Source organism: Mustela putorius, unplaced genomic scaffold (assembly GCF_011764305.1).
Source record: "Mustela putorius furo isolate JIRA1106 unplaced genomic scaffold, ASM1176430v1.1 tig00003870_pilon_pilon_pilon, whole genome shotgun sequence".
In the NCBI taxonomy this organism is placed as follows: domain Eukaryota; kingdom Metazoa; phylum Chordata; class Mammalia; order Carnivora; family Mustelidae; genus Mustela; species Mustela putorius.
Genome location: NW_025422022.1, coordinates 3642475 through 3668457, shown reverse-complemented (window position 1 = coordinate 3668457; position 25983 = coordinate 3642475). Strand labels below are relative to the sequence as shown.

Sequence of the window (25983 nt, the reverse complement as noted above, 5' to 3'; positions counted from 1 at the left end):
AGGCCTAAGGGGAGAGGAAAACAGGGAGGTAATTGTCAAAGGATACAAAGTTTCACTTATGCAACAATGAGTAAGTCCTAGAGATCTCCTGTACAACATAGCACCTATAATAAATAATACTTTATTGTATACTTAAATATTTGCTAAGGGGGTAGACCTTACATCAAGTGATATCATCACACACACACAGTAATTTTGGAGGTGATGGATGCACTTATGACACAGTTGTGATGATAGTTTGATCTATCTAAACTCTTAAGTTCATCAAGTTGCATACACTAAATAGGCATATTTTTATGTATCAATACCCCAATAAAATGATTATTAAAACTTTTAAAGAAAATAACCATTTAATAACCATCATAGTTCATTTAATCAAGAAATACCAATGGATTCTAAAACTAATGAGTGAAAGTTTGATAACAAAAGGCATAGTTAAATACTCTCACCAAACTTGCCTACAGAACGTGTGGTATTTACAAAAGGAAAAAAGAAACACTGAAAGAAACCTGGCAGACATCACCTTAATCAAGTGACTGATGCCAGATCACTAATGATAGGAAAAATCCAAGTCATGCGCCATTTAATATAATTCAATGAGACATAAACAGCATGACAACTGTAATACTGTTGCCAAAGAAGCATAACCTGAATATAATCATGAAGGACTATCAGCAGTATCTAAAGGAACACTTTACAAAATAACTGGTTCATAATCATCAAAAGTGTCTAGGTCATGAAAAACAAGGAGAGTTTAAAGAACTGCTCCAGATTGAAGGACTGTAAAGACATGGTCCTTTTACCATAAAGTACATTATTGGGATCATTGCAGAGTTAGAAAGGAATCTGAGGATTAAGTAATAACAATACATCAATATTAATTTTGTGATATTGATGGCTCTGTTGTAGTTATATAGATAAATGCCTGTGTTTGAAGGAAATATATTCTAAAGTGTTCAGGCAGTGCTGGTGTATATCAGCAACTTACACTGAAAAGCTTAAGGAAAGGAAGTTTTTGCATTGTACTTCAAGTTTTCTTTAAGTTTGAAACTATGCCAAACTACAAACAAAAATGTCAAAAACTCTTACATTACTATAGTGGGAAAAAAAACTATGATAATCAATTTTAGGAACACAAGGAAAATAAGTGTCAGACATAGATAAACAATAAAATGACAACAAAAATAAATAAAGAAATAATATTATGAGAAGCAGTACACTCACAACCAGGAAACAAAAATTTAAAAATAAAGATAAATAAAAATCAAATAGAAGATGATAGGAATAGTAAATAATACATGCAATTTTACAGTCAATGGAGCATGCGTGAAAGTCAGTGGCAGCTTCAGTTGATGAATTTGTTGATTTCAATTTGTACTGTGATCTTTCCCATTGACCTGTTACAATAAGAAATAATTTCATTAGGCATTCGTTAGTAAAAGACAGTTTTATTGTTAAAATCATGTATCCTACAGTCTTCAGTGAAGAATTAAACTTGCCTGAATAGATGTCTGGTCTTCATCCTCAGATCTTGGGAAGTGATCTATAAGCCCTTGGGATTTCCTGTCTGGCAAGAGTGTCTTTCTTATCTGAAGGCCTTGGACCACAACAGATAGCTTGACAATGTGATTTATGGTGGGCCTTTGGGCCACCTGCTATCAGCTTGATTTCCAGTGGGGCTGGAAATCAAGGTCAGTCACATAAAGGGTCCAAATGCATCTATATGGCCAAACCACTATAAAAGCTCTAGACACCAAGGCTTGTATGATCCTCTCTGGTTGGCAATATTCCATGTGTACTATCAACCATCACTGCTGGGAAGAATTAATGCTGTCTACAACTCTTCTGGGAGAAGCAATTAGAAGTCGGTGCTAGAAATCCCCTGGATTCTGCTTCAGGTGCCTCTCCCCTTGGCTGATTTTAACCTATAGCCTTTTTCATTAAATGAAGTATAACTATGAGTATAACAAAAACAAATAAATAAATAAAATTACATATCCCAAAAATGATTACAAAAAAATCAATCAGCATAGACAATAAAATTTAGAATTGTTCTCTTAAAAATATATTTCAGTAATAAAAGTTAAATTTTGAAACTATTGAGACCTGGGGTAGTCTATTACAAAACTAAAAATTTTGTTATTGTTTTGTCATTGTGTTAGTCATTTTGTTGGTGAACTACTTTCGAGACAAACATTACCTTGAACAAATTGACTGGATAAATATATTAAGATCTCTCAAAAATTATAAAAATTTCACAAAGTACAATAAAGATCTGTTTGCTTAAATTACACTTAAATAAAAAAATATATGATGAGCTGTATGATGGCTAACATAACATAATTTTTAAATTTATTTTTTATTTATTTTCAGCATAACAGTATTATTTTTGCACCACACCCAGTGCTCCATGCAATCCGTGCCCTCTATAATACCCACCACCTGATACCCCAACCTCTCCCCCACAAACATTTTAACAATATTCATCCTTTCAATTCATGAGCATGGAATGTTTTCCCATATTTTTGTGTCTTCCTTGATTTCTCTCATAAGAGATCTACAGTTTCCAGAGAAGCTATTGTGAATGGTAAGAACAAAAGACTCCAAGTTTCAAAAATTAGTAAGGGACTTCAACTTTTGATCATGGAGTAAATTGGACTACACTAGCACTTCACCTAGACAAAATTTAGGAAACAAGTATTTCAAGATGTTGAATAACTGGCAGCACAGAACTATGATCCTTGAGAGAAGGAAAACAGCAAAATGAGCTCAATGAACTCCATTATCTCTCCAGTTTTCTGCCTCAAACTTCTTTTCAGGTTTTAGTGCAAGAAATTTGAGCTCAAATAAAATACAACAGTCGGCTAAGCTGAGGGCTTGGAAGTTGGAATTCAAGGCTACTGAGATGTCAGAATTTTGTAGAACAAGGCAACAGATTAAAGAGAGCTGTGAAAAGAAGGGGCTTCAAAAATCAGCATATGGTTCCTCATGAACCCTTCCCTAAAAAACAAGCTGTGTATGCACAAGCTGAGACTCCATAAGGTCAAGGAAAGACAACTGCTAGGAAATCGACAACTACCAAGACCTATGAACTGGTTAGTTACCAGGGCCCTCCCAGGACTAAGAGACAGCTGAAAACCAAAAGTTTTTAGTGGAAATCCCAGAACAGCTATGCCTTAGAAATGGAGCTAATCTAGTCCTGAAGTAAAGATTACTCGTGACTCAACCTAACAAAATTTAAAAACTGGGCTGAAAAGAATCAAGTTGATCCTTAAGAAAATAAATTGCCTATAAGAAAAAAAAATTTTTTTAATTTTTTTAAAATTTTAAATTTAATTAAATAAATTAAAAAATTTATTAACCTAGACAACAAAATACACTCAAAAATACAGCATCTATATGTCTACAACAGCCAAATTATGGAAATAGTCCAAGAGTCTATTGACTTAGAATGGATAAAGAAGATGTGTGGGGTATGTGGGTACGGGGGTTTGGGGGTGTGGGGGTGAGATATGGAATATTACTCAGCCATAAAAAAGAATGAAATCTTGAAATTTGCAATGACATGGATGGAGCTAACAAGTATTATGCTAAGTGAAATAAGTCAATCAGAGAAAAACAAATACCATATGATTTCACTCATGCAGAATTTAAGAAACAAAACAAATGAGCAAAAGGAAAAGGGGGGAGGGGCAAACTGAAAAACAGACTCTTAATTATAGAGAACAAACTGATGGCAAAAAACAAGGCAGGGGAGGAGGGTGATGAGAATTAAGGAGTACACTTGCAATGACCACTTGGTGCTGTATGGAAGTGTTGAATCACTATATTGTACACCTGAAACTACAGTTAACTAACTGGAATTTAAATAAAACTTTAAAACTTTTAAATAAAAACTTAAAGAAAAACAGCACCCATAAAAATGTAGCAACCATCATACAACTAAAATTTACTAAACATGCAAGGAAGCAGGAAAATACGACCCATAACCAGGCAAAAAAAAATTAGTCAATATGAACAGACTCAGAAATGACAGAGATGATTATAACAATGAACCATGACAAGAACATTATAATTAATATAAATATTGGCAAGGACTTCTAAGAAAGTGGAGTGCCTGGCTGGCTCAGTTGGAAGAGGATGCAACTCTTGATCTCAGGGTCATGAGTTCAAGCCCCATGTTGGATATAGAGATTACTCAAACAAACAAATAAATTGATAAACTTTTAAAAATTAAAAAGAAAAAATGCTAACAAAGCATATACATAATAAAAGAACAAACAAGGGATCTTAATAGAAAATATTTTAAAATAACTAAATGGAAATTCTAGAACAAAAACTATATTTAAAAAAAAAACAAAATTCACTAGATTTGTTTGACAATAGGTTAAACAATTGTAGACAGGTCAATAGAAACTATTCAGAAAAAAGGACACAAAATTTCAGACAAAAATACACAAAGCAAAAAAGACTGAAAATGAACAGAGCCTTGATGACATATGGAACACATCAAGTGATCTAAAAGATACAAAGTACCAGGAAAAAGGCAGGAAGAGGGGGAGAAAGAGAAGACAGAAAATGTATTTGAAATAATAATAGTTTAAAATTTTCAATGTTTGATGAAAAACTGAATTCCTGTGTCCTTGTTCAAGCTGTTCAACAAATCTCAAGCAGGATAAACAAAGAAACTCACACCAAAGCACATTATAGTCACCTAGCAGATAACTGGTGATAAAGAGGAAAAAAATGTTAAAAGCAGCTAAAGAGAAAAGACACATTACATACAAAAAAATTTTTTTAAAAAAAGCAAAGCAACAATGTAGGGAACTTCAGGCAACCCAAAAAATCTCACACTAAACATAACACTTTATGTTAATTTTCTTTATGGAGAAAGACTTAAGTCTCCTCTGTTATGACTGGAAACAAAGTAAATATATTCTTTCTCACTACTTCTACTCAACATTGTAAATGGAGGTCCAAATCAGGACAATGAGAAAAAATAATAATAATAGGCATAGAGATTATTAAAGAGAAAAAAGGAAGTAAAATTGTCTTTATTCACAGATTACATGACTTCTACCTACAAAATCCCAAGGTTGCTGCATAAAAACTACTACAACTAATAAGTAAATTTAACAAAGTTATGGGATACAAGATCATCCTTATATACTAGAACAAAAATTTGGGAAGTCAAATATTTTAAAATTTTATTTATAATCACATTTAAACACAAAGTAAATATAAATTTAATATAATAGTGCAAGACTTCTACACTAAAAACTAAAACATTACTGAAAAAAATTTTTAAGACTCAAATAATAGAGATTTATACAGTGTTCATGTTTTAGAAGACTCAATGTTGTGAAATATTAATTATCTTTAAATTGATCTATAGATTCAACCCAATTATAATAAAAATACTACCAGGTATCACTGTATAAATTAAAGAGTGGATTCTAAAATTTTTATGACAATGTAAAGACCTAAAATACCCAAAACAACTTTGATTGAGAATAAAGTTGGAATATACATGCTGCATGTACTTGGATTTTAAAGCTTACTATGTAACTATAGTAACCAAGTTATTGGTGTAAAAATGATCATATAGATAAATGGAATGAAGTAAGAGAATACAGAAGTAGACTCACATTTATATGATAAATTGATTTTTGACCAAGACAATTCAATGAGAAAGAATTTCTCAGCAAATGAGGCTGGAACCACTGGGTATCCACAAGGGGGGAGAAATGAACATTGACTCAGACCTCACAACATACACAAAATTAATTTGGAATGCAAAATTATTTGCAAAAGCTAAAACTATAAAACTTCTAAGGGAAAAAAACAGGAAATTTTTTTAATGTTAAGCACTTGTATATATGATGAACCAGCAATTCTATTTCTAGGTATTTATCCAAGAGAAATTTTTAAAATATGACCATAAAAAAGCTGTACACAAATGTCAACACCTAAACTTTTGTCTCGCAGCAAAAGCAGTTGTAAGAGGGAAGTTTATAGTGATAAGTGCCTATGTTACGGAAAAAGGAAGATTTCCAATAAACAATCTAACTTTATACCTCAGGGAACTAGAAAAAGAAGAACTAAGCCTAAAGATAGCAGAAGGAAGGAGGTAACAAATGTTAGAACAGAAATGAATGAAATAGAGAATAGAAAACAACATAAAAGTTCAACAAAACTAAGAACTGGTTTTTGAAAAAGAAATAGACAAACCTTTAGCTAGACTTACCAAGAAAAAAAGATAAAGGACAAATAAATTAATTATACATGAAAAAGATGTTATAACTGATACCACAGAAATAAAAAGGATCATAAAAGACTACTATAAGTAACACGGAGGACATAGGGAGATGGAGAGGAGAAGGGAGGTGAAGGAAATTGGAGGGGGAGATGAACCATTAGAGACTATGAACTGTGAAAAACAACCTGAGGGTTTTGAAGGGGGTGGAGTGGAGTTTGGGGGAGCCAGGTGGTGGGTATTATGGAGGGCACGTGTTGTCTGGAGCACTGGGTGTGGTGCAAAAACAATGCATTCTGTTACGCTGAAAAGAAATTTTTTTTAAAAAGTACTAAAACATGGTCCTTCAAGTCCACTATAGTCCTCAAAGAATATTTCCTACAGTGTATTCTTAATAATTGTTGTTAGGTGAAGTCTAAACTGAAATAGATATCTATAATTTACCAAGTGCTTAGTTGATTCATAACTTTAAGATGACAATATAAATTTTTTAAAAAGACACCAAAAATAAAACACTGTATTATAGAACAATCTTCATATAATATACAGTGTAACTTTACTTTCTGTCAATTTAAGCATAAATACAACAAATTAGAGAATCTATGTGGTGGGTTGCTAATAAAATTTCTCATCTTCTCAAAAAAAAAGACTACTATAAACAATTATATGTCAAAAAATTGAGTAACATAGAAGAAATGGATAAATTCCTAGAAACATACCACCTACCAAGACTGAATCATAGAGTAATAGAAAATCCCAACAGACCAATCACCAATAAAGAGATTGAATCAGTAATCAAAACATCCTCCCCGCCCCCACAAAAAATTCCAGAACCAGGTGGCTACACTGGTGAGTTGTACAAAACATATAAAAAATATTTAACACGAGTTCGTTCCAAACCATTCTAAAAAATTGAAGAGGAGAACTCCCAAACTCATTTGACAAGACTAGCATCAGCCTGATACCACAGTCAAGTAAGGACACTGTAAAAAAAAGAGAACTACAAGCCAATATTCCTGATGAATACAGATGCAAAAATCCTCAACAAAATACTAGCAAATTTAACTCAACAGCACATTAAAAGAATTACATATCACAATCCTAGAGGAGAACATAGGCAGTAACCTCTTCGATATCAGCCACAGCAACTTCTTTCAAGATATGTCTCCAAAGGCAAAGGAAACAAAAGCGAAAATGAACTTTAGGGACTTCGTCAAAATCAAAAGCTTCTGCACAGTGAAGGAAGCAGTCAAGAAAACAAAGAGGCAACCCACGGAATTGGAGAAGATATTTGCAAATGACAGTACAGACAAAACGTTGATATCCAGGATCTATAAAGAACTCCTCAAACTCAACAGACAATCATATCAAAAAATGGGCAGAAGATAGGAACAGACACTTCTCCAATGAAGACATACAAATGGCTATCAGACACATGAAAAAATTTATCATCACTAGCCATAAGGGATATTCAAATTAAAACCACATTGAGATATCACCTTACACCACTTAGAATGGCCAAAATTAGCAAGACAGGAAACAACATGTGTTGGAGAGGATGTGGAGAAAGGGGAACCCTCTTACACTGTTGGTGGGAATGCAAGTTGGTGCAGCCTCTTTGGAGAACAGTGTGGAGATTCCTCAAGAAATTAAAAATAGAGCTTCCCTATGACCCTGCAATTACACTACTGGGTATTTGCCCCAAAGATACAGATGTCGTGAAAAGAAGGGCCATCTGTACCCCAATGTTTATAGCAGCAATGGCCACGGTCACCACACTGTGGAAAGAACCAAGATGCCCTTCAAAGGACGAATGGATAAGGAAGGTGTGGTCCATATACACTAAGGAGTATTATGCCTCCATCAGAAAGGATGAATACCCAACTTTTGTAGCAACATGGACGGGACTGGAAGAGATTATGCTGAGTGAAAGAAGTCAAGCAGAGAGAATCAATTATCATATGGTTTCACTTATTTGTGGAGCATAACAAATAGCATGGAGGACATGGGGAGTTAGAGAGGAGAAGGGAGTTGGGGGAAATTGGAAGGGGAGGTGAACCATGAGAGACTATGGACTCTGAAAAACAATCTGAGGGTTTTGAAGGGGCGGGGGTGGGAGGTTGGTCCCCCAATATTGTTCTTTGTGGTAGTACCTACCACAAAGAACAATACCCAGGTGGTGGGTATTAGAGAGGGCACGGATTGCATGGAGCACTGGGTATCATGCAAAAACAATGAATACTGTTATGCTGAAAAGAAAGAAAAATAAATAAATAAAGATAATAAATAAATGAAGATAATAATAAATAATAATAAATAATTAGTAAATAAAGATAATAAATAATAAATATAAATAAATAAATAAATCTTTAAAGATAAAAAAATTAAAAAATAAAAACCACAAAAATTTAAAAAAAGAATTACACATCATAAGCAAGTGGGATTTATGCTCAAAACGCAAGGATAGTTCAGCATACACAAATCAATAAATGTGATACATCACTTTAAAATAATGAAAAATAAAAATCATATGTCATCTTAGATGCAGAAAAAGCATTTGTCAAAATTCAACATCATTTCATGATAAAACTCTCAACAAACTATGTGTAGAAGGAGCATACGTCAACATAACAAAGGCCATATATGACACAACCCCACAGCTAACATCATACCTAATGGTGAAATGTTGAAAGCTATTCCTCTAAGATCAGGAACAAGACAAGGCACCCACTCTCACCACTTGTATTCAACTTAGAATTGGAACTCCTAGCCAGAGCAATTAGGCAAGAAAAAGATATGAAAGTTATTCAAATTAGAAAAAAGTAAAATTGTTTCTGTTTACAGATGATGTGATCTTGCATATAATAAATCTTAAAGACTACACACACACACACACACACACACACACACACACAACTTTTAGTATAATAAGTGAATTTGGTAAAGTTTCAGGTTACAAGTTAACATACAAAAATCAGTTACATTTCTACATAATAACAATGAGCCATCTGAAAAGGAAAAAAGCAATCCCATTTACAATAGCATCAGAAACAATAAAATGCTTAGGAATAAGTTTAACCCAGAAAGTGAAAGATTTATACATTGAAAACTATAAAACCTTTATGAAAGAAACTGAAGATACAAATAAATAGAAAGATCATTCGTGATATTCTGATTATGCATCAGAAGAGTTAATATTGTTAAAATGTCCATTCTACCCTAAGCCATCGATAAACTCAGTGTAATCCCTATCAAAATTCCAATGGTCTTTTTCACAAAGAGAGAAAAATGCAATCTTAAAATTAATTTAGAACCATTAAAGACCCCAAATAGCCAAAGCAATTTTGAGAAAAAACAAAGCTAGAGTCATCATGCTTCCTGATTTCAAACTTTATTATAAAGCTATAGTAATCAAAACAGTATTTAACTGCAATGTAACTGGAATTTTAAAAAATTTAACTGGAATTAAAAACAGTCATATAGACCAATGGAACAAAACCAAAAACTCAGAAATAAACCCATGCATATGTGGTCAAGAAAGCCAAGAATGCTCAATGGGAAAAGGAAAGTTTCCTCAATAAATGGTACTGGGAAGACTGGATCTTCACATGCAAAAGAATGAAACTGAACCCCTTTCTTACACAGGCACAAAAATAATTTTGAAATAGACTAAGAACTTAAATGTAAGACATAAAACCATAAAACTCCTGGAAGAAAACATAGGGAAAAAATGTCTTCAATATTAATCTTATTTTGTATGACACCCAAAGCACAAGCAATAAATAGCAAAAATTGTAAATGGGACTATATCAAATTAAAAGGATTCTGAACAATAAAAGAAACCATGAGCAAAATGCAAAAGATAAAGCAGAGAAGAGGGAGAGAGAGGGCCAGAGGGTGGGCTGGGTTATTATGTTTTTAGATGGAATAGCCAAGGAAGGCCTCGTGAAGAGGTAACATTTGAGTAAATACAAGAAGAAGTGTGTGAGCCAAGCACATCTCTCGGGTAAATGCTTTCCATGCCCAGACAACAGCAAGAGTGAAGTGTTGAGAGAGGAGAGTACCTACCACAAAGAACAATAAGGGAGCCAGGTGGTTGGAGCAGAGTGAGTGAGCAGGGAACCAGGTGGTTGGAGCAGAGTGAGTGAGCAGGAGAGTCGGTAGCTGAGGTCAAAAAGGGTGACCTGGGGGCGCCTGGGTGGCTCAGTTGGTTGGACGACTGCCTTCAGCTCAGGTCATGATCCTGGAGTCCTGGGATCGAGTCCCGCATCGGGCTCCCAGCTCCATGGGGAGTCTGCTTCTCCCTCTGACCTCCTCACTCATGTTCTCTCTCACTGTCTCTCTCTCAAATAAATAAATAAAATCTTTAAAAAAAAAAAAAAAAAAAAAAAAAAAAAAAAAAAAGGTGACCTGGACCTGATCACATAGGCTCTTAGAGCTATTCCAAGGATTTTTCTTTTCCTCTGAAGTCAGAAGCTTGCCTGAGGGTGTTTGGGCTGCATCTGAAACAAAATAATATAATCCACATAGCTTATAAACAACAAAAATTTATTTCTTACAGGCCTACAGGCTGGAAGTCCAAGATCAGGGTAACAGCAGGATCCCGTGAGGGCCCTCCTCTAGGTCACAGAATTTTTGTTGTGTCCTCACAGGGCAAAGAGGACTAATGCCATCCATGAGCATTCTGCCTTATGACCTAATCCCCTCCCAAAAGCCTCACCTCCTAAAACCATGTTAGGAAGTGGGTGTTAAGATTTCAACATTTGAATTTTGGGGTATACAAACATTCAGCCTACAGCAGAACTGTTGCAGAGTTTTGAGAAGTCATATGACCCGACTTCCACTTTTAAAAGAATCACTCCTGTTGCTCTGCTGAAAATGACTGAAGGAAGCCAAGGACAAAAGCAGGAAGACCAGGGAAGTTGACATCAAATGCAATGAAATAACACGGCTTGACTGGGTATTTTGTCTTCTCACCTTTGATCCTTAAGTGTATACATGTAAGAAGTTAAGAAATTGTCAGAGAAAGGAAACAACTGAAGAAAATTAAAGTCAGTCTATTCTGTGTCTTGGAAGTAAGTCATGCAAAAGTTTGGAGGAAAACCCGAGAAAGAAAATAGTCAGAATTATTTCACCTTTCTTTCTTTTTTTAGCAAGGCACTGCACATCCACCTAAACTGGTTGCAATTTTGTCTTCAGAAATGACTAATGTTTAAAAAAAATGATTAATGTTTGAGGTGAAGGAATAATTCAGTGACTTGGTGGAATTCCTGCTACCTTCTATGAATCTTAAAAGTTTCCTAAAAAGAATCAAAGAGAGTCAGGAAAGGTGAGTTATAAAATGGGAGAGATGTTCCCAGAAGGGTGTAAAGGGGCGGAAGAAAATCTGATGGCTTGATTCCATTAGGAAGCTGACCCTAGAAAGATGGACTTTGTGAGAAGCATTGACCCATTATCTACAAGGAAGGGAAAATATAAAAACAGTACATATTTTTATAAAAAGGTAGAAAGCATTCAATCTCACCATGTGACTGTAAAAGGTCTTTAGGATAGGATGGAATCTTGGAGCTTGGGGAATCAAAGCACAGAGGATACATGCCTAGTTCCATCACTGTCATTTTATACAAAATGAATAAGGAGAAATGTAGGCAGAAGTCTCTAGAAGAGGAATAGTTCAATTATTGCAGATAACTTTAACTGCACAAGAGAAAGTATCTTTACAGTGGTTAAGATCAGCACAATTATTTCCTGCAACTGGTGTGGTGACTGCTCATTAAAGGAGCTCCTAAGAAGATAGTCCCAGGAGCCTTCTCACTTTTATTACCCATGGAGAACAAGTTTGTCACTACTGGTGCTTGAGGCAGTTCAAAAACCTATTGTGAGTGGCTTCTAAGAGTTGGCCAGAAACATAAAGTACCATTAACTATGTTAGATACTGGCAGGAGGCCATGGAGAAAATGCAGAAACCCTCTCATCCCACTTCATTGTTTCACACAGCATGATCAGAGTTCAAGGGGGGAATACACTCAAATGGGAAATAAAGAGGTTTCTTCTCTTTTCCTGGACTGCACCCAGCTGCAGTGTCTCGGAGGTCGTTTTAAGTGCCCCCAACGGACTGAACCCTGCAAAGTTGGTGCCTACCATCCAAGTTCCTCACATACACGGCGGTGCTCATTTTGTCTTATGAACACTTCAGATTGTTGAGAATTGTTTTAGGCATCTTTAATTGTTGGAAAAAAGTCCTTTGACTCACAAATAGGCTCCAAATGTTATCAGACTCTCCAAGTACTCCCTGTACTTCAAATCTACAATTACTAACATTAATTTTGAAAGCTCACTGTTTCTCTGAAATACTCTAAGTTTATATCTTTGGAAGATACATGATTTCATGGCAAAAAAAAAAAAAAAAATACCCAGACCGATATATTATGAGGCTCTTTTCCTTCATGTGTCAACCACTCCTATGTTTCTTTTTAAAGCCTGAGGGTAAGAAATGACCCATATACCCTAATGCAGTAATGTGGTTCCTGTCCTATTGCGGCCCCTCAAGAAGTCTATCTATTCTGCCTCCTTTTGCTTTTCTGGAATTAGCCCTCTATTTTACTCTGATTTTACTCCTATTCTCTCTTCTCCAGACACTGTAATTGACTTTTCCTCTTACAGATTTGCTAACCATCTTAACCACCTAAACGTGAAAGTTATTATCTGCAACCAGAATGACACTTGTTACAAAGAGCAAACTTGGGGCACCTGGGTGGCTCAGCTGGTTAGGCCACTGCCTTTGGCTCAGGTCATGGTCCCAGAGTCCTGATCGAGTCCCACATGGGGCTTCCTCTGCTCTGCGGGCAGCCTGCTTCTCCTTCTCCCTCAGCCTTTCCCCCTCCTTGTGCTCTCTCTCTCTCTGTCAAATAAATAAATAAAATCTTTAAAAAAAAAAAGATTCTCTATCCTTCATCCTTTGCCCCACCCCCCACCACTCATGTTCCCTCTCTCTTTAAAAAAAAAAAAAAAAAAAGAGCAAACTCATCATTCAAGGGTCTGGCCTGTGATGGTCTTGGTAGGTTGGCAAATTTTTTCCACACGAGCTTCCTACCACAGTTGCACTGCTGTTGAGAGAACTCGGAGAATCACATTCTGGTGGTGAATGGGTATACTGAGCTCTGTTCTCTTCTCTCAAAAAACTCTAATAATTTATTTGATTGGGCCAGTTTTATAGTTTCTACAAACATGGAAAGCTATCACTCAACATGACCCATAGTCACTTATTCATTGGACAGTCCAGGCATGAGACACAATTTCTCCTCTTCTGACCAGCACACTGAAAGGTCCTGAGAAGATAAACTATTATTAGTTAGCCTGGAAATATCCACAGAGGTTAGTGCTCTTCCCATGTTGACTAGTGTCATATTTATTAGAGGTAGTTAGAAGAACTCATATCACCATATCATCCAAATGTTGAGAGGGTCAAGCACTGTCCAATAGAAGTATACTGCAAAGCCACATAGGTAGCTGTATATTTTCTAATAACTACAGTAAAAACAAGTAAAGAGAGACAAATGAAAATAATTTTATTAATATATCTTATTCAATCCAATCTGAAAAAATATATATTCCAATAGATTTGTTTTCTATTGCAGCCAAAACAAAGTACTACAAATGTAGTGGACTAAAACAAGACAGGTTTGTTATCTGGAGATCAGAAATCAGAAATGGGTCTCCCTGGGTTAAAATTAAGGTGTTGACAGGGCTGTGTTTCTTTCTGGAGTCTGTAGGAAGGGACCTATTTTCTTGTCTTTTGGATCTTATAGAGGCTGCTCATGTTACTTTGCCAGTGGCTCCTCTGCCATTTTCTTTCTTTCTTTCTTTCTTTTTTTTTAAAGAAAAGGGTGGAATTTAGTCTTTATTTACAGGACACTGCAAGAGAGGAGGGTCCACATAGAAATAAGAAACCCACTGGCAGGAGGAGCTTCATACAGTTTTTACCGTTTGGAACTGGTCAAGTAGAGTTTTGTTGTAAAAAGTGCTACAATAACAAAACACATTTAAAAAGAGTTCTTAGTAGAGAAACAGTAAGACAAACTTCTACCAAATAAAGCACACCACAAACAACTTTCTGCGTCGGCTGTACAAGCTAAAAGTTAAAGGTCCCAGCAGTGCCATCCTGAACCTGGAACGTATAGCCTTCAGAGGTAGTTTCTGGCACAACATTCTGATCTTCCTCTTCCTCTACAGAGAAATACTTCTCAATCAAGTTTAATGAAGCTTTGTACACAGACTCATTTTCATGGTTTTGTAGAGCCTCGATTTTGTCCAAACCTCCACATTCTTCAATCATTATACTAAGTTTCTCGGTTTCACCTAGTTTCTCAGCAGCCTGAAAGATGTTGGAAATGGCATCCAGAATGACCAGAATAATTTTGGTATCCTTCGCAGTTAAGAGGTTCATCAATGGTTCTATTATGCCACAATGGACGAGGTATACAATCTGTTCAACTGTCCCACCACTTGTATAGTTGGTCACAGCCCAGACAGCTTCCTTTTGTGTCTTAAAGTCTGCCTTAGAGAGAACACCAACGAGGAACGGGACTAATCCGTGATTCACAACTTGCTGTATCTGGTCCTGGCGGCCAGCTGTGATGTTTGACATCGTCCACGTGGCTTCCTTCTGAATATTAGTTTTGGGGTTCGTTAGCAGGCTGGGAAAGATAGCAAGCGCTCCTGCGTCTATTACAACCTGAGTCTGTTCATCTGTCCCAGTGACAATATTTCCTATGGCTCTTAGCGCAGGAGTCACAATGGGCAATTCGGTAGCTCCTAGAAGCTTCACAAGCTGCGGCACAACTCCTGTTTTCACGACCATTTCAATCCGTTCATTTGGACCATCCGTCAGGTAGGAGATGGCCCAGCAGGTATCTGCCAGGACCTCTGGATCATCGTGATGCAGGAGACGAAGTAAGGTAGGAAGAATCTGCTCGACGGCATCTAGTGGGGGTGCGGAGTTCTTGTTGCGACAAAGGTTTGAAAGTGTCCAAGTAAGGTTACGCAAGTAGCCACATGCTAACGATGACATATCAGGAACCGCGAGGAGAGCCAGAAGCGGATCAACTGCACCGTACTTGATAACCAAGTCTCGAAAAACGGAACCATCCCCTGCAATGTTTCCTAGAGCCCACACAGCCTGTTCGCTGATGTGGGCGTGGGAAGATGCCAACAGGGAAATGAACGCTGGGATCGCGCCTCCATCGACCACAGCCTTGGTCTGTTCTGAGGTCCCGGAAGCAATGTTGGTGAGAGCCCAAGCAGTTTCAAACTGAATGGGACTACAATCAGTTCTGCCCAAGAAGGACACAAATTTTGGAATCAAACCAGCCCGGATTATGTTGTCTATGGGGGGCTGCTTTTCCCGAGAAAGCAGTTTCCTAGCAGCTTGAGTAGCCTGGAGCTGGCTTTCCAAATTGTTGCTATTTATGCCCTTGACAATGTCATCAACTGACCAATTTACAGTGCCCTGGTTGTTGCGGTTTTCCCGCAGTGGAGAGGTAGCATCATCGGGAAACGAGCTTACGTTTCTCCTTTTCAGCATCTGGTCATCCTTCTTCGCTTTCCTCAGCTCCACATTAACTTCTATTCGACGCCGCCTCATTTCTGTACTGTCTTTCCCCTTGTTCTTGAATCTGTTAAGGCGGGCAGCTGGTGAATTAGCATTCTTGTTGGTGGACATGGTTATGAGACAAAGGGAGAAAGCTACACGGCCGGCTCAGCTCCTCTGCCATTTTCAAAGCAATGGCGGGTCAAGTCTTTCTGAGACTGATTCTTCTGCTTCCCTCTTTCACATGTAAGGGCCCTTGTGATTATTTTGGGCTCACCTGGACATTCAGGATAATCTATTTAAGGTCAGCTCATTAGCAAGCTTGATTCCATGATCAATCTTAAGCCCCTTGCACATAAGGTAACATATTTGCAGGTTCTGGGGATTAGGACTTGGACACCTTGGGGGGAGGGGTGCAAGTGGGGGAACATCATTCTGCCTGCCACAGTTAATATAAAAATCAATGAGATATTATTTTATGGTCTTATTTTCATATCATCTTCAACAATCTTCCAAATTTGATGTGTATTTTGTACTTGGAGCACATCGCAATTCCAATTAGCCACATATCAAGTATGAAATAGCCACGTGAGAATGGTGGCTACCAAAGTGGACAGCAGAGGCATAAACAATGGTTCCCAACTTGAGCTACACATAAAATGACCTAGGGAGTTTTTAGAAATCCCAATTCTCAGTGTAGATTTTGTTCCAAAGAATTCTGAGCCTAGGCTTCAGTACTTTTTAAAGCTCCTGGAGTAATTCCAATGTGTATTCAAGATGGAAAATCTCTCATGTAAGCAACAGTAAACTCATTCTTTCTATGCTGTTGAAACATTTCTTCAACCTCTCTCTCAGGAACCAAAGCTATTTCCCTGATGTCAAAGATCTGATGGTTGTGCCATCCAGGGCATTCAAAATGACAGACACCAAATCATTGTGTGTTGGTGCCTGTGTGTGTGTGTCTGAGTGTGTGTGTGTGTCTGTGCATACAAATGCAATTGTGTGTGCACTTAGCTTTCAGCATTTGAAAATATAACACTCGGTTTAACTTCTGAATCCTCTGATCAGCTCTGAGAGCCATTCATACATGTTTCTTTGTTCACCAGATACTTACTAGATGCCTGCTGCACACCAGGAGCTATGCCTTCATTCTGGCAACTTCTCCGTATGCTTTGTAGGAGAAACTGCTATGGAAGAACTATAAAGCCAAAATTTCCATCCGACAGTATCCCTTGGCTCTTCTGAGGACACAGAACATAAACATACACACAAATGCAGCGGATAACACAGAATCGGCAACATTGCTAAGTTAGATCTGGCCAATTAGATTCTGTTCCTGGAAAAGTCTGCTCAGGATAAACTCATCGGAGAGAAACTATGAAACCTTAACAATGGCTTGACCCCTGAAACACAAAACTTCCTCGAAGTCTGCTGTAAGCCTTCTCTCTCAACCTGTGTGCCTGCCTTTGTGCCACTCCTTTGTGTATTTCTCTCAATTTTCTCTCTCCTTTGTGTATTTCTGGTCTCTTCTCTTTCTCAGGAAGATGGTCCTATGAAATATAGGCTTCTCTTCTCCTTTCTTAGCTAACTATTTTCTGTCTGTTCTCTCAGTTTCTAATTCTTCATCAATTGTCCTCTCCTACCATTTACTATAAATCCCACCAAATGCTATTAGAATGCTCTTCCCAAATACAAAGCTGTCCTCTCTTTCTTTCTTCTTTCCATAGTTTTAACATACAGAATAAAATCTAAACTCATTATAATCCTCCACAATTTGTCTCAATTACATTTGCACCTGCATCTCCCACCACCCTCCTTCATGGCCAGTCCTCTAGGCAACAATTCTGCTATTCCCTGATGAGATCTTGCACGTGGCTTAGGTGTCTGCTAGGAATTCTCTCCCCATTCACATCATGGTGGACCTTCCACCCACATTTCATGGCTCTTAACAAGTTCCATATAACTGCCCCTACACTGTATTCCCAATGATGCAATCTGCTTCGTGTGTTTGTGCAAATCTGTGTCTTAACCTCTGTATTAGTAAGGGTTTTCCAGAGAAACAGAATAGACAGGATGAATATATACAGAAAAGATATTTATTTGAAATAATTAGCTCACAAGGTTATGGGGGCTAGCAAATTCAAAATCTGTGTTGTAACTCAGCATGCTGGAGACTCAGGGAAGAGCCAAAGCTACAGTTAAAGTCCAAAGGCCATCTGCTGTAGAATTCCTTCTTGTTTGGAGGAAGTCAGTCTTTGGAACTATTCAGAACCTCAACTGATTGAATGAGGCCCACCCACATTATGGAGGGCAGTCTGCTTTACTTAAGAGTTCACCAATTTATGTTAATCTCATCCAAAATACACCTTCACAGAAACATGACAAATAATGTTTGACTGTGTATCTAAGCACCATGGCCCAGCAAAATTAATATATAAGATTAACCACCAGCAACCTCCTTGAGCATCTAGAAGGCCAATATTGTGACATTTTATCACTAAATTCCCATCTTGCACCCCCTTCAGGGATGACATGATGGCTTACCCTTGGCAGGCCCTCATTAAACATGGGCTGAATTGAGTTCAACTGAAGCACACATACAGGCCTTGATTGTGTCTAGTGGTATGTCAGCACCTGAAAAGCAAGCATTCTTTCAGTTAGACTAGGTTTGTGAGGCTTTGTCCTTCCACAGACCTTTGATATTTTCTTCTCTTTCCTCATGACACTTGGCTACCAGTAGTAAAAAATGGAGAAATCCCTCAAATCAAAGTAGTCACATATATTATAAACCTGATACTAATGAAAATGTCAAAAATCCAGCTTGGAGGCACTGGAATGAGCAAATGAGCCCTTGGCCAAGTCATCCCGAGGGTATTAAATAAAGAGTCACTTCAATGGATCTGAGTAGCCAACCTGGGAATTTCTACAAGTTTATAGAAATCATAGCCCTCTTGATTTTCCAGTGCAACAGACCAAAGCCCAGGATGGTATACAAATGTATATTTTCCCAGACTCACAGATCAGAGGCCTTATTAGTAAAGAATGGAAAAAGAAAATGGGGGACCCCTGCCCTTATCATATTCGAGCATGCTGGGTCTGTAGGGCAGAGCTGAATAAGCAGTTAGCCTGACAACTAGAAAGCTCTGGGGGATTGTAGCCAGTGAGAATCAGAAAAGCAAACACTGCCAGATTTCCCCATCCATGGAATGCCTTACTGGAAGAGATGGAGCTCTGAGAAGTTCATTTCCTTTTTTCTCTTCCACTAAGACCCGTATGGTTTTATAATGGCATTTTAAGCTAGCTGTTAATGTGGGTAATGTAGTTTGGGAAAAGCAAAATGGCCCAATTATAAGAATCAATATATTGTGTGAAGGGAGAACAAAAGCCTCTATTAAATATGAAGCAGGGCTTCAATTCCAACTAGAAGTAGGCCAAACAAGGAAACCAAAACCATCGCGTGAGATTGATGTGAAAGAGGAGTGTTTCTCTAATCTCAGCTTGTTCATTCCTCCTGCCTGGTGGAAATGCCACCGCTTCACAGGGCAAATTCGTGGTCCCAGGCCCAGCCTGCACATGCACAGAGCACCCAATAGGTCCTTACATTTCATGAACAAGTGAATGAATAAAGTAAGTCATGAATAGCCCTGCCCTACCTTTACCATTTATTTTAGGCCAGTGCTTTCAAAGTGTGGTCCTCTGACCAGCAGCATGGGAATCAGCTGGGAACTCGACCATGAAGAGGCTGTCTCCCCTAAACCTCAGGGGACCTATGGAATCAGCAACACTAGATATGGGGCCCAGTAATCTATTTTTTACCAAGCCCTGCAGGCAGTTCTTCTTCTTCTTCTTTTTTTTAATGTGAGATAATCTTATTTTACTTTATTTTTAAAGATTTTATTTATTTATTTGACAGAGAGAGAGATCACAAGTAGGCAGAGAGGCAGGCGGAGGTGGGGGGGGCAAGTAGGCCCCCTGGCTGAGCAGAGAGTCCGATGTGGGGCTCGATCCCAGGACCCTGAGATCATGACCTGAGCAGGAGGCAGAGGCTTAACCTGCTGAACCACCCAGGTGCCCCTGTAGGCAGTTCTGATGTGCACTTCACAACTTTGAGAATTTTGCTGCTCTAGGTCAAGACCCAGGTTTTTTTGTTTTTTTTTTTTAAGACTTTATTTATTTATTTGACAGAGATCACAAGTAGGCAGAGAGACAGGCAGAGAGAGGGAGAAGCAGGCTCCCCAATGAGCAGAGAGCCCAATGCGGAGTTCGATCGCAGGACCCTGAGATCATGACCTGAGCCAAAGGCAGAGGCTTAACCCACTGGGACACCCAGGCGCCCCAAGACCCAGGATTCAACAAGAAGATCTACCATTCAAGAACCATACATTCTTAGCACTACAGGCATAAAGATGAATCTGACAGATTTCCCATCCTCAAGGACCCTTTGGAAGCCATTTCTTGAGCAAGTGGCACTTCCGGGGTTCATTCAGAAAACTTTATTCCTCCCTCCCACTATTCCTTCAATGACAGCTCCAATCCATCTGCGGGCTAGTGCTGTCCAGGACCCTGGGTGAAATCATTTGCAGGATTCATCATCTCTGTATGCCCTCTCAGACAATGAAAGGATTTCGGTTATAGGACAGTCTCATTTCAGTAATTCAAATACCTAGTTTGTTACCAAATCACACGACACCATACTCCATTTTCTCCTTGCCTCCAACTCTGTCTTGCTTCACAGAGGAAGTGGGTAAAGAACGGCAGGCGTACTCATCTCCTTTATTTGCCGGCCGATTCTTTTGTCCCTCACTCGCTCACCAAACGGTCTCTGGTTCCTCCAAGTCAGGGAGGTAAGGAGAGATGGGGAGGGAGGAGGATCAAGGAATAAGAGAGATTTTACTTGACTGGGGATAGAAGGAATGGGCGCCCCCAGGAGAATCCTCTAATTTCAACCTCCTGTATATGGACACGGCCTGGCAACTTGGAATGTTCACCAGCCTCAGGATCTGCTAACCCTAACCTTCTTTTGGGGTCACTCTCACCCCTACAGGCAGCTCTTGAGTGGAATGGGAGAACTACCCCTAGACTGGCACTGGGCACTATTACTTTCCAAGCAAAGACGTCACCTTTGGCCCAGCATCTCTGTGAGTGGTGTTCCTATCCAAATGAGTCATCTTTCCTCATTCCCTAACCAGGCAGGTGGAGTCCAGGACACATTTCACCTTCCATGTCTGGGTCCTACATACTCCAGGAGACAAAGATCAGAAGACTCCTGCCTTCTCTTGATGCCTCTCTTATGTAGCTGCAGGGAAGAAAAATAGTGCTTCCTTATTTATAACCTCTTTTCCTAAATTCTTAGCTCCAGCTACATAGCCTGGAAGGAGAGAGATAAGTGGACAGTGACAGACTGATCTTCAGAAATCTCCTTGGCCAAGTCCACACAGATCTTCTCGTGCATCACTTCCGAAATGTGTGTTTGGTGGGTGTGTGGAATCCCAGCAATTGAGACTCTTCTGTTTTGACATCCTTATATACTACACATATAAATAACTAGTATTTGTCTGTTGCTTCCCAGTTAAGAAAGTGCCCCCTGATGTGATATGTAATGGCTTTAGTAGAAACCCTTAAGATCCAAATGAAACAGAGATAGGATTAAAGTTTAGAAATTTAAAAGACAGAAAGATCACTTTCACCTGGGGGTGGGGGTGGTCAGATCAGGTAGCCATTAACAGCAGCTTAGAACAACACAGGATTTGTTTCTTTTTATCAGGAAGGGCATTTCCCAAAACTTCAACAAATAAGCCTTCAGGATGACTCAATTACTCAGACGGCTCTTTCCCTTACACAGCCTCTCAGCCTGACCTCCTGCCTCTCTAAGCATTCTGATAACCCCACTTCCATGCCTTCACCTCCTTTTAATACTTCTCAAAACTTAGAATTTTGAGAAGGTCCTTAAAACAGACACCAACTGCCCAACTATCTATTTGGCAAAAGGCTGTACTGATCCATGAGCAGTAGTCTCTTCTGATTCCATACTGCTATAGGTTGAGTTTTTATTGCAGAAAATGGAGGAATTTGTTCCCAGCTGGGAGCTGATCACACACCACACCCATTCAGGCTGACTGCCTCTCTGCCACACTCTGGCCTTCATGGGGGGGGGGGGGCAAACCTCAACCCAGCCAAATCCTACACACCTGTGGAACAGAAAGCCCCTGGGGATTTGAATCTGTTCGCCTCCTTTCTGGTCCATTCCAGAGAAGACAACTAATTGCCTCCTGTTGACTGAATTGAAACAAAATCTCTGACTCACCTAGAAATCAAAAGAACTAGCTTCTTGACTTGGTTCTGGGGGCACTGAAAAAGTTCATCTGCTCATCCACATGTCAGGTGTCTCACCTATAATCGGTCTCTAATGTGCCATGATTGCAATCTACTGTTAAGCAGACATCAGCAGAAACTAATGCAGAACTTCTACACTTAACCAGAGACTTCAAATATTGATAAAGCTTGCCCCTCACTGCCCAGGCCTTGGCCAAAAAACATTAAGTATTTAGGAAAATGCATAAAGCTAATTGCTAAACAGCACTCTAGAGCTAAGCTCTCCATAAGGGACCAGTAATGGAGCATGTAAATAATTTTACAGCACAAATCACACTGCCTACAATTGTGTAGTGTATGTTCTCTATAATGTTTATAAATGATCTGACTACACCACCGTCCTTTCCTTCTTCACCACTAGCTTGCCACATCCCTGGAACTGTTTGGAATGTCCAGGATAGCTAATGCTGAACTCTTAATTCCAAAGAGAGTGATATTTTCCTGGGGGCTTATGACCCTCTCCCACACTTACACCATGCCACTCCACAGACAATTCTCTCTTGCCTAATTTGTCCCATGCCCCTTCTTTCACTCTCCCAGACACCTAAATACCATTTTCTCCAAATTTCAGTTCTCAGCCATGATCTCACACCATCATGACCAAGAATCCCTAACTTGAGAAACATCCCTTCCCAGAACTATAATGCCAAACCCATCCTCTGCCCTGAGCTCCAGCCCAAACTTTCGAAGCCCCTGATCGGGACTTGTACTTGAACGCTCTTTGGGCTGGTTGGCATATGATCCCCTTTCCTACTTTGGGAGACTTCCAACAGCTAATGAGCTTTTGTGGGGGACAGAGGCTACATCCCACTAGAAAGCTGAAAAAGCTGGACCCTACTCTCCCAGCAGAACTTAATGTCAGCCTGGCTGTGAGGTCTGCACCAAGTGGCTGCACCTGTCCTGTATGTCAGGTGCTTGTGAGATAAGGAAGGAGGGACTAAGCAGCCTGGAGGGACTGCTGACTGAAGCAATTGCCCTGGGGCTGAGGGAAGCAGGCCCCAATGTTAGGCAATCCGCAGTGCCCGCTACAGAGTCCAGGGCTCAGATGCTGTGCTGGGGGGCAACTTGGGATGGGGCACTGTTCCTGCGTGAGTTAACTCTGAGCCTGTTTAAATAAAGTCCCTGAAGATTCTGCAGAATACCCAAGATCCTTTACAGAGTTCCTTTGCTGCTAAATCAGAGTGGGTTTTGGTTTCTTCCAACTAAGAATCCTAAATGATAGTTTCTTATCCATCATCTCAAATTCAACTGGTCTAAAACTGAATTTTGTTTTTTCCCCTAAAACCTGTTATTTACTCTAACTTTCCTTTTCTTTCCAATGTCATCATTCTCTCAGTCACGCAAACTGAAAACTTCAGTTATCCTTAACATTCCCACCCATTCAGCCATCAGGTATTACTGATTTCTCTGTGACAATGTCTTTCTCGCCCATCTCTTCTGGTTTTTGTATGGCCACAAACTTAGGTTTCTAATTTAATCTAATTTTATCTAGTGTTGTACTAACACAGCAAGCAGTGTTAACCGGTCTCCCAGCCTTCAATGCTCCCTCTCATGTTATGTTTCTGGCGTACATTCACTTGGAATGCCCATAATCCTGTTTTCTTTGCATCAACCCCTCCTCAAAAATTCATGGGAGCCTCCCTAATGGCAGAGAAAGCTCTTAAGGTCTTCGGTATAACCAGCTGGCCCTTTCTCCCTGGGTTCTTCCTTCACACATGCGATCCCTATTTTGTACCCCATGCCCCAACCCTACATGTGCCCCATGTCACAGACCACAGATTAAGACCATAGCCCTTCCTTGGGTTCCCCCAAACATCCCGAAGTGTTAGTGAGCCATTCAGATCTTGGAGTTTTCATAGGAAATGTGGAACAGGAGTTCACCTGGACCACCTCTAAGCAAAAGTGCTAGAAATCTGTATATTAGACATCTCTGCAAAGTGCTTTTTTGACCATGAACATGAAGACACAAGTTGTTTCTCTTGTGCTCTGTTTACCTCCCTGTGTGTTCACTCATCTGCAAGGTCAGAGTAGCAACAGAACCTACTGTTGCTGTGAGGAATAAATGGGTGGATGGATGTGAAGCCCTTGCCTAGTGTCTGGCACAGTACCCGTTTCTTATTATTGCCCCTAGATTTCTCTTGAGCCAAGCTTTCTACTTCACCGAGGCATATTGAGTAGGGGTCCTGTCCTCTTGCCATGAAAGATCATAAAAGACATAAAAGACACAACCATACGAAGTGGGTTTTATTTTCCTCTTTTTTATAAGGAGCTAGAGAAGCCACACAATGTTCTTCAGCAGCCTAGTATATTGATGTTTGGCCTTCATGGCCATTTTAACCATGGGAAATTGGAAAATGCCTATTTTATGGTTATCAGAAATAGTTTGCAACTTAGATTTTCTGAAAATCTACCCCCCCCAAAAAAAAAAAACATCATTCCCTGAGCATCTGTTTCACTTATTTTTTTCTTCAATCATTTTTAACTATAGAATAAGCTAAGCATATCGAAAAGTACTAAAAATAAAAAACATCTTGGGTTTACTTCTAATTTGTTTTTTACACTTGGTCTTTAACCCACCAGGAATTTATTTTTCCTGTATAGTAAAGGGTAGGGATTTAACTGCATCTTTTTTTCCATATAAACAGTCATTGTAGCTGCAATGCTTACAAAAGAATCCATCCTTTCTCTAATAATTTATAACATTCTATTTATCATTTAAGTCACCAGATGCTTATGAGTCAGTTTCTAGATTTTTTATTCTGTCACATTATTTGTCAATCCTATCCCACTCCTCACATCACCATCCATTGTCGTTATTATAGCTGTGGAATATCTTCATACCTCTTGGATCTCCCTTTACCTTGTTCAGCTCCCATTGCCTCTGCTTGAATTTTTGTCAATGGCACTACCACTATTCAAAACATTTTTTACTGTTCTTAGCCCTTTACTGGTTCATATGAATTTTAGGGTAAGCATTTTGTGTTCCATGAAAAATTTTATGAGAATGTTACTGTTGATGAGTGAGATTTTTATTGGATTTGCATTGAGTTTATAAATTGTTTGGGGAGAATTAAAACTCTTACAATCTTGTGTTCTCATCCAGGAATGTGGTATGTTTCAGCATTTATTTACATCCTCTGCTAAGTTTTAGGGTAAGGTTTTTAGTTTTTTCTATAAAGGTGTCATATTTTTTATAGCTGTACTACTGATAACCTGAGAGCTGAAGATAATATTGTAAATGGTATGTTTTTTAAGATTTAAGATTACTTGGTCAGTCATTTGGTACTGCTGTTTGAGGCTGCTTTTGGTTTCTGTAATTGATCTGAATCTAACGACTTGGCTGATTGTTCTTACTAGTTCCTCCAGTTTACCTGTAGTTTCTTAAATTTTCCATGTGGACCTTCACGTCATTTACAAAAAAAAAAAAAAGAGAGAGAGAGAAAGAGAGAGAGAAAAGAGTTGCTTTTTCCTTTCCAGCCCTTATATACTGTGCTCTTGTATCTGGCCTTATTACTCTGGTAAGGAAATTCAGCAAATGTTCAGTAGACACAGTGAGGGCAGATATCCATATCCTATCACCAGCTGATTCTAAAGAAACCTTCAAAGGAAACTGCCTTTTATTCTTAGTCTATTAACAGTTCTTATCATGGATGGCTGTTGAAATTTAACAAATGTTTTTCCTACATCTATTGAGATGGCCATATAATTTCTTCTTTAATCTGCTCATGTGATAAACTACAATGACAGATTTATTGTGTTAGATCTC

At 38.7% G+C, this 25983-nt stretch overlaps 1 protein-coding gene across 1 annotated transcript; it reads right to left on the bottom strand.

Annotated features, from left to right (window-relative positions):
* Positions 1 to 14222: 14222 nt before the first annotated feature.
* Positions 14223 to 16006, bottom strand: LOC101673277 (importin subunit alpha-1-like). The gene has a single exon (XM_045067016.1). It carries the CDS (start codon positions 15975 to 15977, stop codon positions 14388 to 14390), a length of 1590 nt encoding a protein of 529 aa, XP_044922951.1. The 5' UTR covers positions 15978 to 16006; the 3' UTR covers positions 14223 to 14387.
* Positions 16007 to 25983: the final 9977 nt, after the last annotated feature.

Bases quoted from the DNA above. Each gene is read 5' to 3' on its own strand.
- LOC101673277 (XM_045067016.1), bottom strand. From the start codon at position 15,977: ATGTCCACCAACAAGAATGCTAATTCACCAGCTGCCCGCCTTAACAGA.